The sequence below is a fragment of the Schistocerca cancellata genome, chromosome 2 (assembly GCF_023864275.1).
Source record: "Schistocerca cancellata isolate TAMUIC-IGC-003103 chromosome 2, iqSchCanc2.1, whole genome shotgun sequence".
In the NCBI taxonomy this organism is placed as follows: domain Eukaryota; kingdom Metazoa; phylum Arthropoda; class Insecta; order Orthoptera; family Acrididae; genus Schistocerca; species Schistocerca cancellata.
Genome location: NC_064627.1, coordinates 711,951,212 through 711,970,301, shown reverse-complemented (window position 1 = coordinate 711,970,301; position 19,090 = coordinate 711,951,212). Strand labels below are relative to the sequence as shown.

At 37.1% G+C, this 19,090-nt stretch overlaps 1 protein-coding gene across 1 annotated transcript in view; it reads right to left on the bottom strand.

Annotated features, from left to right (window-relative positions):
- The window catches only part of LOC126158058 (Down syndrome cell adhesion molecule-like protein Dscam2), a 222,721-nt gene that overhangs the window by 57,700 nt on the left and 145,931 nt on the right, over positions 1 to 19,090 (bottom strand). The window contains exons 13-16 of the mRNA XM_049916417.1: positions 17,440 to 17,586; positions 12,328 to 12,480; positions 648 to 787; positions 70 to 338 (exon numbers count right to left, since the gene is read on the bottom strand). Of these exons, the coding sequence (XP_049772374.1) occupies positions 70 to 338; positions 648 to 787; positions 12,328 to 12,480; positions 17,440 to 17,586 (709 nt within the window). The remainder of the gene's footprint in view (positions 1 to 69; positions 339 to 647; positions 788 to 12,327; positions 12,481 to 17,439; positions 17,587 to 19,090) is intronic.

Here is a 19,090-nt window from a genome sequence, read left to right as displayed (position 1 = left end):
GTATATCTAATTTTTTTCACCTTAATGCCTAAGATATTATTTGATGTAAAACTGTTGAAGATTTATTACTTTTTCTTCCACTGAATGTGTGGATTTGGTTGTCCAACTGTTAAGCATGGCAACTTGAGCTCTTCTTTCCATACAGTTATGACGTGCCCACCAAATGAGGCAATACGAGCAGGGACATGGTTAACTGCTGACTGCACAACATGCCTCGATGAAGTTCCTTCACCAACAATAGTACTGGCAGTCACCCAGAACTCATATCTGTGATGTGCAACCAAGTGGCTAATACTATAATAGGTCTGTTCTGAGGGCAAATCATATTGATCTCTTTCCTGTACAACAAACAGAAAGGAGAAAAAGATGAAGTAATTTTATATGACAATAGTAACTAAAAGAGGACTGTCATTCCCATGTAACAGAAATATTTAAGTAAGGTCAGAAGGAAGTACAGTTTGTAGAGCTAAATGTATGTAATTATTTACTTCACTGAAGTAAAGAGTGGCAACGTAATTTCAAAGAGAAACTCGTCTGAACATAAGGAAGGAATAAGTGTTGGTAAGGCATTCATTACAAATGTTAACTGAGACCAGTTTGTTTAATAATGTTCGTAATTTAGTGGATAACACATATGCAGTACAGACCAGGCTAACACCATCCAGTGACTTCAAGTACACCTTGTATTTTCTGATTCTTCCATTTGGATATCTGGGAGGCTTCCAGGAAAGAAGAATTGTTCTGGAATCCATTATTAGTGCCTTTATGTCTTCTGGTTCACTTGGAACTGGAATAAATTACACTGTAAGTCTATATATCATAAAACAAACATTTTTGTATGACTGGTTATGGAAAGAAATGCAAATTAACTTAATTCACGAAAAGTTTTTGAATGTTATACACACATCAAAAAATGTTTTGCATCCCGCTGGTTCCCAGAACTCTTGAAGATAGGCGTTGACTGAGGGTATTGTATCAGAGACACAGTCCCTTTGGCTGTTCAGAGATGTCACTAAACCCACCCAAAGATGTAAACAACCATGCATGAGCAGCGGTTATTAGATGGAGGGGGTCCGACAGCCAATCAGTTCCAGTCATTCCACGAAGAAGGACATACACAGCTCATGTTGTATGTAGTTCAACCATGTCTAGATGGTCAATAACGCAGTTTGATCGCGTTACTTTGTGCCAGGAAGGGCTTTCAACAAGGCGTCTTGGAGTGAACCAAAGTGATGTTCGCACATGGAGGAGATACAGAGAGACAGGAACTGTTGATGACATGCCTCGTTTAGGCCACCCAAGGGCTACTACTGTAGTGGACGACCGCTACCTGCGGATGATGGCTTGAAGGAACCCTGACAGCTATGCCAACATGTTGAATAATGCTTTTCGTGCAGCCACAGGACATTGCGTTATGACTCAAACTGTGTGCAATAGGCTGCATGATGTGTAACTTCACTCCCAACGTCCATAGCAAGGTCCATCTTTGCAACAACGACACCATGCAGCACGGTACAGATGGGCCCAACAACATGCCAAATGGACCGCTCAGTATTGGCATCACGTTCTCTTCACTGATGAGTGTTGCATATGCCTTCAACCAGACAATTGTCAGACGTGGTTGGAGGCAACCCGGACAGGCTGAAAGCCTTAGACACACTGTCCAGTGATTGCAGCAAGGTGGAAGTTCCCTGCTGTTTTGGGGTGGCATTATGTGGTTCCGACGTATGCCACTGGTGGTCATGGAAGGTGCCATAACAGCTGTACGATACATGAATGCCATCCTCCGACCGATAGTGCAACCGTATTGGGAGTATATGGCAAGTCATTCACACCCCCATTGTGCACATTTTGTGAATGACTTCCTTCAGGATAACGACATTGCTCAATTAGAGTGGCCGGCATGTTCTCCAGACATGAATCCTATTGATCATGCCTGGGATAGACTGTAAAGGGCTGTTTGTGGACAATGTGACCCACCAACCACTATGAGGGATCAACTCCAAATCACCATTGAGGAGTGGGACAATCTGGACCAACAGTGCCTTGATGATCTTGTGGATAGTATGCCACGACAAATGCAAGCATGCACTAGTGCAAGAGTACTCGCTACTGGGTGGTAGAGGTACCGGTGTGCACAGCATTCTGGACCACCACCTCTGAAGATCACGCTGTATGGTGGTACAAAATGCAATGTGTGATTTTCGTGAGCACTAAGAAGGGTGGAAATGATGTTTATGTTGATATCTATTCCAATTTTCTGTACAGGTTCTGGAACTCTCAGAACCGATTTGATGCAAAACTTTTTTTGATGTATGTATTTGAAAATAATTTTCTGCAGTCTCAGAACTTTCCAGCTTTGCTTTATTTTGTTCTACAACATAAAAAGACCATAAAATTTCAATCAGCAGATCATAATGATAAAATAAGTAGCTATGCATATCAGTAGGAAGACACCATAAATCAGCTCTCTCTCTCTCTCTCTCGCTGTGTGTGCGAGCACGTAGTGCTTGGCAATAAGCTATAATATAAAATACAAAATGTAAAAAGTTAATCCAACAACAAACTTATGAACAATGACATAAGTTTTTTGTCAGTAAGGTAGAAAGCTGTATTTAGGACTCCATAGGTGGAATGTCACGGTTGCAAGATACTATCACGAATTGTTTACAGACAAATGGAAAAACTGGTAGAATCCGACCTTGGGGAGGATCAGTTTTAATTCTATAGAAATGTTAGAACACGTGAGGCAATACTGATCCTATGACTTATCTTATAAGACAGATTATGGAAAGGTAAACCCACTTTTCTAGCATTTGTAAACTTAGAGAAGGCTTTTTGACAATCTTGACTGGAATACTCTCAAATTCTGAAGGTGGCAGGGGTTAAATACAGGGAACACTAGAGTATTTACAGTTTGTACAGAAACCAGAGTTGAGGGCCATGAAAGGGAAGCAGTGGTTGGGAAGGGAATGAGGCAGGGTTGTAGCCTACCCCCAATGTTATTCAATCTGTATATTGAGCAAGCAGTAAAAGGAAACAAAGGAAAATGGAGTAGGAATTAAAATCCGTGGAAAAGAAATAAAAACTTTGCAGTTTGCCAGTGACATTGTAATTCTGTCAGAGACAGCAAATGACCTGAAAGAGCAGTTGAATGGAAAGGACAGTGTCTTGAAAGGAGGATATAAGATGAGCATCAACAAAAGCAAAACGAGGATAATGGAATGTAGTGTAATTAAATCAGGTGATACTGAGGGAATTAGATTAGGAAATGAGACACTTAAAGTAGTAAATGAGTTTTGCTATTTGGGGAGCAAAATAACTTATGAATGTCAAAGTAGAGAGGATATAAAGTGTAGATTGGCAATGGAAAGGAAAACGTTTCTGAAGAAGAGAAATTTGTTAATGTCCAGTATAGATTTAAATGTCAGAAAAACATTTCAAAAAGTATTTGTATGGAGTGTAGCCATGTATGGAAGTGAAACATGGACGATAACTAGTTTAGACAAGTAGAGAATATAAACTTTTGAAATGTGGTGCTACAAAAGAATGCTGAAGATTAGATGGGTAGTTCGTGTAACTAATGAATAGAACTGGAGATGAGAGGAATTTGTTGCACAACTTGTGATCAAGCAAGCTGGGATCTTTTTAGTTCCTCTCTTGTTTTGCCATCTGACTCCTTAAATCCATTTTTGTTTTTTTTTTGTTTTTGAGGAATTATTAACATACATGAGTATAATCTGAATTTTCATAAAAGAGAAAGGTTAGCCCTCAGTTTTAAAGAATATAGCACTAGATCTAATGTTGTGCTTAGTTTTGTGTATGTAATTAATTTCATGATTTATTTTGAATATTTCTAGTTAATATATTTCATTAAAGGGTGAAATCAGTAATTGTTCCATGACTTAAATTCTATTGTTGACTTATAAACAAATATATATTCTGTTCTAATTATAAACATTTGGAAGACGAAACACTGGCATTCTTTAATTATTTATTTGGCCCTATTTGAAACCAAATTAGCAAAGCAGCCCTAAATTAATTCCAAATTAATTACCAGTTTTGTCAAAAGGTTTTTGTATAACTATATCTGTTGATCTCATCATTTAAATAAATAATTTGGCTTAATCCTTGTGGTAGAAGAAACTGTTAAGAAAGAACCAATTTTCAATGTATTTGGTTAATTTAATGACTGATGTTTTAATTGTAATTTCTGTAAATTAAACTTCAAACAATGTATAGTTTCAGTACCTATTATTATGATGATATACAAAGGCCTGATTTTTGGTCCTGAGACAGTCAGTCTGTGGCCAATATTCAGATGAGGAACCCGAATTGATTAGATCAACAACAATGCATCAACTTAACTGTGAAATAAGTGTAATACAAATAGGCCGTGTGTTAAAACAATGACAGTGTCTGTTCAATACGTACTGCATTATTCTGCAAGAATTGTGAACTGTGTTGTTTGGTTTCTACTGATCATAGATATGCAACAGTAAACTATGGTAGCAACATGCTGATGTTTGCCTGCTTATCAACATTTGCCAATAGTTAAATGCTCATATAAATGTGTAACATTTGGGGGGGGGGGGGGGGGGGGGTGTTGTGGACAGTTAAAGTAAAGAACTGTGAAATGCAACTTTGCAACTGCTGGCTACATCATTTTCAATAATCAGTGTTGCACTTCCATCCCCCATTTTTCAGCTACTATAACAACACAGTATGTCGACACCGAAGACTATCAATGAGATAATAAAGCAGGTGAACGTCACAAACATGACTAGAAGAAGGGATCAGTTGGTAGGACATGTTCTGAGGTATCAAGGGATCACCAGTTTAGTACTGGAGGGCAGTGTGGAGGGTAAAAACCGTAGAGGGTGACCAATAAATGCAACAACAACAGATGGAATGTGGAACGAGATTTCAACACTGGAAAGGTAGGGGCAGCAACTGCAAATGATTGGTACTTACTGTTGATGTGGATAACCCAGAACTTAAATAGTTGAATTCTCAACAACAGATTCAAAAAGAAAACCTGACAACAGAATGTCCCACAGCTGAAAATAGGTAGGCTATTTACTTACTGGTATATGGTATGGCATTATAGTGTGTCTCTTTCATTATATCCAACTTTTTAGAATTACGTGTAATTACATCCAGAAACCACAAAATGTAGTAGTATTATTATGTTTAAAATACTTTTCAGATGTAATAAATTTACTTATGTTACGTAATTAGTAAAGTGCCAATTGAATGTGTAGTGCACAGCACCACAGATATACGCAAAAGATTGTAGTGAAGGTCCAATAAATGTAAGTCCAAAAACAAATTCTTGTTGTGTTATGAGACATTATCCTATGATAGCCATTTGTTTGTTGACAATACAGGAGATGTTCAGTGTGGTTTCCACTAATTCTTACACATCTTTCGGTCCTTCTCCCCAAAGAACCGTGAACCTGTACAGACATACATGACTGTTCTTAGACTAGGTCATGTGCATGGTACACAAATCAGAGTGGCAATTCTTCTGGAAAATCAGGAACTCTCAGGGAATTACATTTTACCTGAAAAAAAAATCAGGGAAATCTCAGGGGATTTCAGAAACTTCATAAAATCTCCGGGAATTCTGTGTTTTTAACTTAGCATTGTAATTAAATTTTATCAAGCTTTATAAACCACAAATTTTAAAATACCTAATGTTTCAAGGCTACCGTATTTACTCGAATCTAAGCCACACTTTTTTTCCAGTTTTTGTAATCCAAAAAACCGCCTGCGGCTTAGAATTGAGTGCAAAGTAAGCGGAAGTTGTGAAAAATGTTGGTAGGTGCCGCCACAACTGATTTCCGTCGTCGAATATATGTAGCGCTGCATAGGCATGCTTTGCCGGCACAAAGGTAAATACTAGCGCCAAAACCTCCGCGTCAGTAAATAAATTAAAAAAAAAAAAAAAAAAGGGTGGAAGACGAGCCTTCTTCTCCGCCCCGAGTTTCGATCACTGCATTTTATACATTATCCACAAAGTAAATACAAATTCCATATTGTTCATCTTCGAATGTAGCAGCATTTCAATGTTGAATGTACTATGAAAATCCGACTGGCAAGACTGTGATGTTTTGTCAATATGGTCAACCCTACGTTCTGAATTTTTTCCTACCTGTGAGAAGAGATGGTTGCTAATAGGAACTTTAATGAATTGTGAATCACATACAGTATTCTCTTCGCCATAAGAATAATACGAATATAAATATTTTGCCGTGTATTATTCTTATGCCTAATAGTGATACAGTCAGAAATGAAGCACGGCAATTGACTTGATTTTTAAATCTAAGATGACTAATTTCTGTGCAGAATGTAATGTACTAAAGAGGCGTCTGCAAAGATTTTCAAACGGAGAAAATTTTTCGCTAAACTCTCGTTCAGAATGCCTTCTATCAAAAGCAGTCTATTATTTGTTTCATATGTTGATCATTATCAAAGAAAGCAGCAGTGTAAGTAACAACAAATAGCAGTCTCTTGCCATTGTTTTGCTATGAATCGATTCCGCTCTTTTTTTTATTGTAAGCGGTGGTAGCGCCCACGAAAACAAGCCATTCCGCGAGCGAGTACAGGCCGTAAACACCCATTATCAGAATGCGACAAACAATTCATGACAGTACAGTAATGCATTTTCAGTTTAGAGTGACGTAAACACCTATAACAAAGGGAACGGCACTTACCAGATCAAAGCAAAATAAGCAATCAATTCAAACCAGACGAAGCATGTGAAAAAGGAAACGTACCCGTATAAATACGGACGGAGCGCGTGACGCATAGCAATGGCTACCTCGTAAAGTTTAACTGCTAAGCTTACAACTCGAACCTACTGTAGCTGTATCGTCATTCATTCGACCTAAATTGTGTCTCATATTACAATGGACCAATTTTGTTTCGATTTGGAGGTGTGGCCTAAAACTTTTCTCTCCCCTTGAATTTCGAGTCTCAAATTTCAGGTGCGGTTTAGATTTGGGGAAATTTTTTTTGTTGATTTCGAGTCTCATTTTTCAGGTGCGGCTTAGATTCGAGTAAATACTTCTACGAATATTGGCCACAGTCTTTGTACAGCTTCGTTTGTCAGTATTTCAACCAAACATCAAAGGGTGTTGTAGCTAGTATCGATATGGTGACCACACATTGTCACTATGTAGTTTTGCCTCTTGTTTCGAAACCTGAGGTTGACTGAATGCCACTTGTACTTCCAGGTAGGATTATTCAAATCATAATCTCATGAATAGTGGAGTGTTTGAGTTAATTGAACTTTAACAGAAAGAAATACATTCATGTGCATATGTGTACAATTTTATACCTTATTTAAAACCTACTGATTTCAAAACGTGAAGTCTTACAGCCCACCAACATCTTTTATATGTTTTTCTTCTTTTTGTTTTGCAGTGACACAATATAATTATTAACACTCAGAAGCACAAATGCAATGGCCACAATCCATGCATCATATATGTTTACGTTGGCTGCATCTGAGTTAAACTGAAAGTTGTCTTGATTGTGTCATCATCGTCTAATAAATATTGGCCAATGTTGGCACCAATGTCCAATCAAAGGGAACAGAGACCTGCATTGCAGCATTGTAACAATTGTATTGTTAAATAATGGTTTTCTTAGAAGTTAATATGCTCCAGTCATTAAATTTTATTGTCACGTTCGAATTGTTGTAAGAAAGGTGAGGTAAAAATAGTGTTTTCAGTACAACATTTCATTTATTGAAAAACTTGAAAGCTATGGTATTCATGGACATGCAGCCAAGTGGATAAAATCATACATCAGCAGCAGAGAGCATTATGTGGAAACAGAAACTAGATGAATTTTAAATCTAAAAAAAGACAATGTTCATGGTGTTCATAAGTAGAGAAAAGGAAGAACACATAGATATATTCATAGATGAAACAAGACTGGGAGAAGATACCACTAGTAAATTTTTGGGGATTGCAGTTGACAATAAGCTCCAGTGGAATCAACATGTGGATAATGTTTACTAAATTAAGCACTGCAATATATGTTATGAATCAGCTTGCACTTTATGCCAACAAGGATCTTCTATGTGCAGCGTATTATATTCTATTTGAGCCATACCTACAATATGGAATTACTGTTTTGGGAAATTCTAGCAGCAAAAATACAAAAAGAATATTTACATTGCAAAAGAAAGCTGTTAGGACCGTCTTGAACAAGAAACAAAGAGACTCATGCAGAACTGTCTTCCATAGTCTAAAAATACTGACATTTCCATCTCTATACATTTACAAAACAATAATATCATTAATAAAAGGATATGCAGTACTAGAAAGAAATGCAGATATTCATACATATGAAACAAGAAATAAAGGCCAGCTATACAACAATGACTGAAAGTTGCTGAAAAAGGTCTTCGATATGTGGGTGTCAAACTCATGAAGTGCATTCCAAAGAGTTTGCAGGACGATGTGAGCAAAAAGACATTCCAAAAACTTTTAAATGATTATTTAATGGAAAAAGAATTTTACAGTGTAGAAGAGTATGTGTATCAATGAATGAAAACTGTTACTATTACTGATATAGAGGTACTGTAACTAATTGAACGTATTATGATATGTAAATTACTTGAGAACATGAATACTGAGAGAAAAAAATAAATATGAGTATAATGTAGTATGTAAATAATTTTCAGGACCTGAAAAATGGGTAAAAAATACATGCAACATTATTATAAGTATTACCACTTTGATGTATTACATAGTAAAAAATAGGTTCAATATTGCAAGAAAGTAGGTTTAAATTGACTTGTCCTGTATTACAAGTACACACTTTGTACAAAATGTAATCAAATGGGACCAAATAAAAATCAATCAATATTACATGTTTACAAGGTGTTTTCACAGTCAACCTTAGCAAATAAGCTTTTTCAACATATGATCTGAAGTCAACATAAAATGCAATATGCGTCTCATGTAAACTAAAACTGATATAGCAGATTACTGTATGTAAACACGAAACTAGGTAGCTCTGCATTCACATGATAACACGTGAATTTAAATCTCATTCATGTTGATTTGAACTTATTCTACATTTTTTCTTTTCTTTTTTTCTCAGTATTTAGTTCATTACCCTCTACTATGTTCTCTGCTGGTGGTTAAATGTATGTTTTTGGAACGGTTGGTTTAATTTGTTGATGTTAAGAAAATCGTTATTGTTCTGCATTAATGAAAAAGAGATACATAGGGTTCAGGGTCATTATGAGTTCTGAAGGTGCATATACACTGAGCTTGAAACATGTTTTCAAAATATATTTCTGGTTGCTGCTTGTGGACGCCATTTTGAAACCTCTTATGAAATATGGAAATAAATACCCGTAGCGATGGGATCGAAGGAAACAGTTTTTCAGGCGGCCAATACATGTTACTGACTCACTGCTGCAAGACACTAGTGCATGTTTACATATTGTGTCTGGTGTACAGAGCCAAAATGTATTAAATTTTTGCTTGTTGTTGTGAGTTTTTCCAAAAAAATTGGGTGGTCAGTGCAGAAGACTATCAAATTGTTACACATCTCGGTAGGTACCAGGCTGAGATCTGCTTGATGAATGCTTGAAGCAAGCAGTAAAAGAACAGTTCAAAAAGGGCACTCTGCAGAGAATTGCTGCTATGATCACTCTTCTGTCACATTCATAAGCATACCGGAAAGTAACAACATTTGCGAGGAAGTAATTTTTGATGATTTATGCAGAATCATACCAACTGAATAAAGATCTGATAACAGTGCATATTTAACAATGTTTCTCATTTAGTTACTGTTACAAAAACCATGAGGACTTCCACCAATGCCCCTCTAATTTCAGGTACTATTTGGAATCCAAAATCGGTGGATGACATCCAAGTGAAGTTACAACAACCAAAGCCATCTTCCATATTCAGCTCCTATAACAAGTTATTACTGCCAGTTGTTCTCTAGTATATTTTCGTCCATCAACAGCGACATGACATTTTACTTTGTTTCCACAAGGTATTAAAAAAAAGCACATCAATCAACTTAGCTCCTGCCAAGGAAGAAAAAAACTGTTACCAGCAAAAAACATAATTCTAAGTTTTGATACCCGCAAAGAATTAAAGAAACCAGTTCGAATGTAAGAACTGTCAATATTCTTAAGTTCTGACAAGAATGTAAGACAAGTCTTCAAACATTTGTCATGAAACTTAATAACAGGTCACCCTTCAACTACCCACTGACACATGCAGTTATGTGTCTTGACCCAGGTTTAATTGTATCAAACATCAGTTTGGCAAAATTACTTCTTGATAGGCTGCTTTGTATTCTCACAGAAAGTAATCACCCAAGTGGAACTGCATCAGATAATATAAGGCATGGATTCGAGAATCTGACTCTCTACCACATTTTATCAATTATTTTAAAGAACACAGCAATTCTGAAAAAAAAAGAGACGATTATTTCTAGTGGGATATCCTTAATGATAAATACCAAAATTTGATGGTTGTCATGAAATTAGTTTGTAGTCTTTCCCATGTAAATGTTAACATTGAAAGGGGCTTTTCAATTAATGGTGAATGCCTCTTTCGAAACATGAGGCAGAAATCAGTTGTTAAACATAGCCAAATATGTGATGCTGTGTCCAATACAGGCGATATTGAAAACTTGGATATTCCAAAATTTCTTATTCACAGCACAAGGAATGTACACTCACATTATGTAGAATATTGTAATCAACTCAAAGAATACCACCTTGCAGAGGAGCATTTTATAAAAAAGGAAAAAAAGACTCAGTAGTGAAAGAGTCGGAATCAAAGTGTTTGAAAATTTTAGAAAGTGCTACAAAAGAAGTGTTTGCACTTGAAGAACAAATAAAGACTTTGAAAAATTAGATAACTGCATTATGACAATGTTTGTGTTTCATAAATAGTGAAATTATAAGAAAAATTCAAAAGTTTGCTCCTCTGCCAACTTTCTAAATTTTTATGTGTTTTGAGGTGGTACTTGAATGTTACAAGAAATCCTTGGGACCAGCATAATTGAAATATTTAAATTGTAAGTACACATTACTTGTTATTGAAAATAATATTGAAAATGGTTTTTTTTTTTTTCCTTGCAGATAATTGTTTTATGTTATATAAGCCCGATTAATTTTTAGTAGATTTCTATTCCTGTAATATTTTTGGCTTTATTTGTGAGTGGCCTTTTAACAGCTATTTTTAACTGCTTCATTTTAAATCTCCTATAATAGTGTAGGATATCCAACCAGAAACGCACCCTCTCGAAACCTGGCGAGCAAGCTACGCCGCGATGCAAAGCGCCTCTCTTGCAGGGTCTGCCACTTGAGTTTGCTGAACATCTCCATAACGCTATCACGGTTACCAAATAACCCTATGACGAAACGCACCGCTCTTCTTTGGATCTTCTCTATCTCCTCCGTCAATCCGATCTGGTATGGATCCCACACTGATGAGCAATACTCAAGTATAGGTCGAACGAGTGTTTTGTAAGCCACCTCCTTTGTTGATGGACTGCATTTTCTAAGGACTCTCTCAATGAATCTCAACCTGGTACCCACCTTACCAACAATTAATTTTATATTATCATTCCACTTCAAATCGTTCTGCACACATACTCCCAGATATTTTACAGAAGTAACTGCTACCAGTGTTTGTTCCGCTATCATATAATAGAACAATAAAGGATCCTTCTTTCTATGTATTCGCAATACATTACATTTGTCTATGTTAAGGGTCAGTTGCCACTCCCTGCACCAAGTGCCTATCTGCTGCAGATCTTCGTGCATTTCGCTACAATTTTCTAATGCTGCAGCTTCTCTGTATACTACAGCATCATCCGCGAAAAGCCGCATGGAACTTCCGACACTATCTACTAGGTCATATATATATATATATATTGTGAAAAGCAATGGTCCCATAACACTCCCCTGTGGCACGCCAGAGGTTACTTTAACGTCTGTAGACGTCTCTCCATTGATACCAACATGCTGTGTTCTGTTTGCTAAAAACTCTTCAATCTAGCCACACAGCTGGTCTGATATTCCGTAGGCTCTTACTTTATCAGGCGACAGTGCGGAACTGATATGTTGTAATTTTGAGGAAAAACTAAAAGGAAAGAGAGTAAGAGATAATGATATTTAATAAATGACAATTTTGTGTGTGATATTTGTTAATATGAGTGTCACTTGCTCAAGTAGAATTGACTGCTAGAAAATATGGAGGTCTCAAACAGTAATTCATTCACAAAATAGCAATACAAAATATAGTAATTAAATAGCTGAAAACAATGTACCATCCTCTTGTGTTCGACAGAAAACTGGGTTGCTTGCTGCACCATCTCCTTTTCGAGTGTAGGCTTTCACTTCTATACTATAATTGCAGAAAGGTATGAGGTCCAGCAGTTCAATTTTATTTTCTGATGTTTGTTCTTCCATTGTTTGAAGGTCTGGAAAGAAAAAGAAACAGAAACACACGTAAATGATTGTGGGAGACATTGTTCAGGAGTCAAATTAGAGTAATTTTGTATGTCATTGATTATACATCTTTTAAAAGTAAGTGAAGTTATGTGTCTCCTGTAAGGTATGTTTCCATTACTTCAATTTATGCAGATTCTTGGCAAAATATCTTTGCCATTGTCAGTGAGTTTTGTTTACTAAACAAAAATAACATATGTAATCAGAGATAGATTATTGGTTTCATGGATGGTTAGCTGGCATTTTAAGTAGTGATACATAGCATGCCTGTAAATTATTTGACTGCACTAATTACACTAGCAAAAAATGAATGCATGAAAGATTGCTCTGTTGCTTTGAAGAATCTACTGGGTCAGCAAAAATTGTAAACATGCCACACTGGTGTCAGTGCACGTAACACAGTTAACTGATTCAAGAATGACTTACAAGCTGTACATCCTGATTACGAAGATTGGTAGTGTACAAATTTACACTTGATTACTGCATTTAACAAACAGCCATTGCCTTTTGCATTGATCATAACACAAATTAGAACCAATACTACAACCAGAACGTCAGCTATGTCTATCAATAACTGAGGGTTTAAGTAACCTCTATCTTATGAATACAGATTAAGAGATAAAATCAAACAGTGGTAAATCCTGGATGGAATAATGATAGTAATATGAAAAGGATAGATTGCTACTCACCATACAACAGAGATGCTGAGTTGCAAATAGGCACAATAAAAAGACTGTCAAGCAAGTATACTTCCAGCCAAAAAGGCCTTCTTCTGAACTAGACAGTGTACGCACACACACACACACACACACACACACACACACATAATTAAATACCTTTGTAGAGATAGTTAACTAATATCTGAGAAATCTCTGAGGAATGGATACAGGACTTGCAAAGAAGTATATTGTCAGCTTTCTATTTTCTTAGTTACAGACAGTTTGTTGTTGTTACATGTTTGCTTCAGTTCTATCCTAATTTCCAGCTTGGGTCTGTGGTATTTTTTCTTTTGAAGTGTTGTCTTCTGATGGTTAAATGAAATGCTCAAAATGTTTACCATTAGCTCTGAAACAAGGTCCTAACTGCCAAATCACGGATTGTCTTACTCATTCCCATATTCCAGGTGTCTGCTGTATCTGGTGAAGAATGTCATCATTTGCAGTAGGTCTTGAATACACTATATCTTTAAATGCTCCGCAAAATAAAAATCCAGTGGACTGAAATCAGTAGATCAATCAGGCCAAGATGTTACTGCCCCTTGACCTATCTATTTCTTTGGGAAACACTGATTTAACATTGTCCTTGCTTGAAAAGCAAAGTGAGGTGGTGTCCCTTAGTGTAAGAGCCACATGTTCTGACATAAGTGTAGTGAAGTTTCTTCAGCAAAAAATTAGATGTTCCATTAAAAATTTACTGTCCAATAGAAAATGAAAGATCCACTTAATCCGCCCCCAATTATGCCAGCCCATATATTGCTGCTAACTGTTGTTGATGCCTTTTTTACCACAACTCCTAAAGCATTCCCATCTGCCCATAAAAGAATGTTGTGGAATTCTGCACTCCATTCCTGGTAAAATTTGCTTCATCAGTGAACAGCTGAATGTGTTGATCCTGTGCACACATCTCCAGCAACCAAGTACAAAACGCTTTTCTGTAGTGAAAATCTCTTTCAGTAATATGTTTCACTCACTGAAGATGTTTCGCTCACTGAAGATGGTATGGATAAAGGAGATACTCCTGTATCACATTTTTTACACTATCACATGACTCACATTATCAGTTTCTGATTTCTCTAGCACTACTGCCATTATTGTCCTGAGTGTGATAATGTACTCAGTCATTTAACTCAGGTGTTCTAACACTATTTGCCTTTTCCCAAAAGACTCTGCCTACACAAGACATTAATGTATTCTGTGGAAGGTCTTGTTGTTCGGTAAATGTTTATTAGGAAATCTTTCAGACTTTAAATGTCTGGATTAAGACACACTGCAATTTGCAAGTGCATACATCAGATGTGTTTGGGAACAGCTGAACTGGTTCTTGGTGTGAGAGGAATATTCACTACACTAAACACTAGCCCAGTAAGAACTGCAGAGTACGCTTCCACTACTGATTGCGTTCTCAATACTCAAAGAACTTGTTTGTTTATTAGTACCATGGCAACTATGAAAAAATATAAGAAAATAATAGAGGGAAACATTCCACGTGGGAAAAATTATCTAAAAACAAAGATGATGAGACTTACCAAACAAAAGCGCTGGCAGGTCGATAGACACACAAACAAACACAAACATACACACAAAATTCAAGCTTTTGCAACAAACAGCTGCTTCATCAGGAAAGAGGGAAGGAGAGGGAAAGACAAAGGGATGTGGGTTTTAAGGGAGAGGGTAAGGAGTCATTCCAATCCCGGGAGCGGAAAGACTTACCTTAGGGAGAAAAAAGGACAGGTATACACTCGCACGCACACACATATCCATCGCACATACACAGACACAAGCAGACATTTGTAAAGGCAAAGAGTTTGGGCAGGGATGTCAGTCGAGGCGGACTTCCGGACTTCCGCCTCGACTGACATCCCTGCCCAAACTCTTTGCCTTTACAAATGTCTGCTTGTGTCTGTGTATGTGCGATGGATATGTGTGTGCGTGCGAGTGTATACCTGTCCTTTTTTCTCCCTAAGGTAAGTCTTTCCGCTCCCGGGATTGGAATGACTCCTTACCCTCTCCCTTAAAACCCACATCCTTTCGTCTTTCCCTCTCCTTCCCTCTTTGCTGATGAAGCAACTGTTTGTTGCAAAAGCTTGAATTTTGTGTGTATGTTTGTGTTTGTTTGCGTGTCTATCGACCTGCCAGTGCTTTTGTTTGGTAAGTCTCATCATCTTTGTTTTTAGATAAAATATAAGAAAACTTTGAATTGATGAACACTTCCCAAAACAAACAATATTTGAAATAAAAAATATCTACTTTTCCATCTACACTCTGCAAGCAACTGTGAAGTGCATTGCGGAGGGTATGTCCCACTGTACCATTTATTAGGGCTTATTTCCATTCCATTCACATGTGGAGTGCAATAAGAATGACAGTTTAAATGCCTCTTTGCATGTTGTAATTAATCTAATCTTGTCCTTATGATCCCTACAGGAGTAGTATGTGTGGGGTAGTAGTATATTACTACAGCCATCATTTAATGCCACTTTGTGAAACTTTGACTCTCTCTGGATAGTTTCTGTCCATTCTTAAGAATCTAACAGTTTAATTCTTTCAACATCTCTGAGTTATTCTGTGACACTGATCAAACAAACCTATGGCCACAGATGAAGCTGCCGAAGTTACTGTTCTTGCTTCCGTTGCTATGAATCCACATGTGAGCACACGACAGATTGAACATGAGATTGACAGTCCTAAAACCAGTGTACATCATATTCTTACATATCACCAGTTCCATCCTTACCATGAACACCTACATCGAGAATTGAATGTGAATGATTTCCAGAATCATGTACAGTTCTGTCGGTGGGCACAGCAGCAAATCCTTGCCATCCCGAACTACTTCCCAATGTTCTATTTACTGATTAATGTACCTTCTCAAACAAAGGACAGGTAAATACAAGGAACATGCATTATTTGTCCAGCGACAACCTACGATGGCTTAGACAGGTGGAACATCAGTGTCAATGAAGAGTTAACATCTGGTGTGGGATGCTTGGTACTACAATTATTGGCCCGTGTTTCATCAATGGTAGTCTAAACGTCACAGCATATGCTAACTTCCTCAGACGAATTCTTCCTCCTCTTCTGGACCAACTGCTGCTAAGAACCAGAATGCTTATGTGGTATCTACATGATGGATGTCCAGCACATAATGCCTTGCGTGCACATCATGTTCGAAACGGAAGCTATCTTGACAGATGGGTTGGTCGAGGAGGAACAGTTACTTGGCCTGCTGGGTCTCCTGATTTAAATCGTCTGGACTTTTTTCTTTGGGATGTATTAAAGACGTTGTCTATTGCTACATTCGATCAACTCCAGAGGACATACAGGAACGTATTGTGCTCGCTTGTAATTCCCTTCAGCAGGCAACATTGGAAGCAGTAAATAATTGTTACATTCAACGAGTGCACCACTGTATCAGTGTCCAGGATCACCACTCTGAGCACCTTTGAATGTTCTTCTCCTGGGCAATGGTACAGGAGAGTCAAAGTCAATTTTGTGCTATGTTTTTACTTGGTTTTCATTTGTTTCCTGACAACTCCAGTAAGTTGACAAGATTGTGAACCTGGGCTCAAAGTCAGTGTTGAGTTATGTAATTAATAATGTTGTGTCTCAGCTAATGGTACACTGTGATACATTTCTGAACAGGTTTTTAGGAGAGGAAATGAATTACCGAATAAAAAATACAGGGTGCCATTTCTAAAAGTCATACCGCTGTTCATATCTTCGTAAAAAACAAAGCTACAATGAAGGCAATCATGCTGATTGATGTCCCCCTGATGGCTAAAGAACATCTGCTTGAAACATTTTGTAATTTGCATCTGGACAAACAGTTATTTAGGGTGGTCAAGATAAATGGGACACCCTGTATATGTAGAACAATAGCGGACCTAAGATTGAGCCTTGAGGAACTCCATATGCTTTAGAGTGTTCTCAATATTTCACCTCACACCAATACGGAATGTGAGTAATTTGGTGATAAACATTATGCAACTACTGTAACTGGGAAGATTTTGTGTGTAAAACTGAATAGGGAAATATCTAATGACAATTATAATCATGCAAAAGTTGGTCTATCAAGTATTAATAAACTGAACTTATTTTAAAGTTGATATTCAGTTAGTATATATAGAAAAAAATTAAAAATAAATCAGTGCTTCTTACAAAACCATAACTGCAGAAACAAAGCTAGGTACATGTTTTAGTGGTATTACTTACCATCCCAAGTAGACAGTGCACGGTACACTATCCGGTAACCCAAGAGAATACCATTAATCTCATTGGGAAGTGGTGCTGACCACAAAACTAAAATGCTGTGGGATGTTAATGAAGTACATTGTATGTCAGTTGGAGGTCCTCCTGGAACTGGAAAATTAAAAAGTGTGTAAGTAAATTATTTCAAGTAAACAATTTATTTATAAATTATGGTGAGCTTATTCATTGACCACGCTACTGAAAACTATTTCAAAAGAGGTATATAAGCCAGATATACTGTAATTTAAATTGCAGATTGTGAGTTACTGTTCAGCACTTTAAAAATATGCTTTAAACTGCTTTAAGTGCATGACAGTAGGTACTTCTCGTTATCCTATACAGTATGTGGCTGAACATTCATGGAAGTGACACTGAACACACACTGTGTAACAGCAGACATTGAAGCCAAGAGTATACAACTATTAACTACAATTCATTAATATCCAGGATGTGTTTTCCATCGGAATGAACTAAAGGAGAGAATTGATTGTATTTGAAACATGCATAAGAGTATGGGCACAGAGTTCGGGAATTCGATCAGAGAAATTCTACAGTTATTACATTTCATTAGGTCCATCGTTAACACAATGGAACTATAATTTTACATTCTCCGATGTTATGTTTTTGCGATTTTACACCATAAATTTGTAGCCCCTATGGAAAACTCTGCTAAAAACTTCTCAGTTTTACATATCTTCCTATTAAGGTTTACCTTGATTCTAAGTTCTTACTTGACATCTTGCCTGAATCCATCCTGTTTTCTTCATATTGACATTTGATGTATCTGGACAAGTTATAAGCAGCTCAAAATACAGATGTTTTGGGTGGTAGCAGAATTAAGGAAATATTTTAGACCATTGTGGAGAGGGGAGATGTAAGAGAGGAAATGCTGACGTAATCACTGATCTGTGTTGCCAACACAGCTTGCAACAACATTTAGCTTCAGTGCACAATTATGATACAACTACTATTAGGTTGCAGAGATAATGGAAAAACAAGACAGTCGATGCGAAGCATTGCGGACTGAGCCAATATGTGATGAAGAGACCCTGCCACCACCTTTTCTTGTGCCACTTATAACTCAATTTCATCTTTTTGTATGTATTTCCAATGTACTGTATTCAACAACAATATCAATCATCAACCTTTTCAATTCAAACACTTTGAGTCTTTAGAAAATGCCGAGTCATAATTGAGGAAATGTCACCCATTTACAGCTAGTGAACTCTTATTGGTTTGCGACTTGAAGTCACCCAACAGCCAGCACAGCCACTGTACCACACCAACGCTCACCTGCTCGATGTTTGGAGAGCGCAAGTGGCCCTTCAGTGATCGGACTGCAGGTGGGGGTGAAAGCATTTTGTGGAGTGCTGAAAATATACTTTTTGTGTAGATGATGTGCTGTGACAGAAGTGTCACACAGAAGTAGAACAAGGGTTTTGCAATAGCACATTTTAAAGACTTTTGTGTCCAAATCTGACAGGAAACAGTTGCAACAAATACATACACTACTCATGTAAATACTTTGCACCGCCTACACCACACAATGAAGATCATAAAGATTGGCAGTAGTGATAGAGGGCATGAAGAAAGACTTAACACCTGAGCTTTCTTT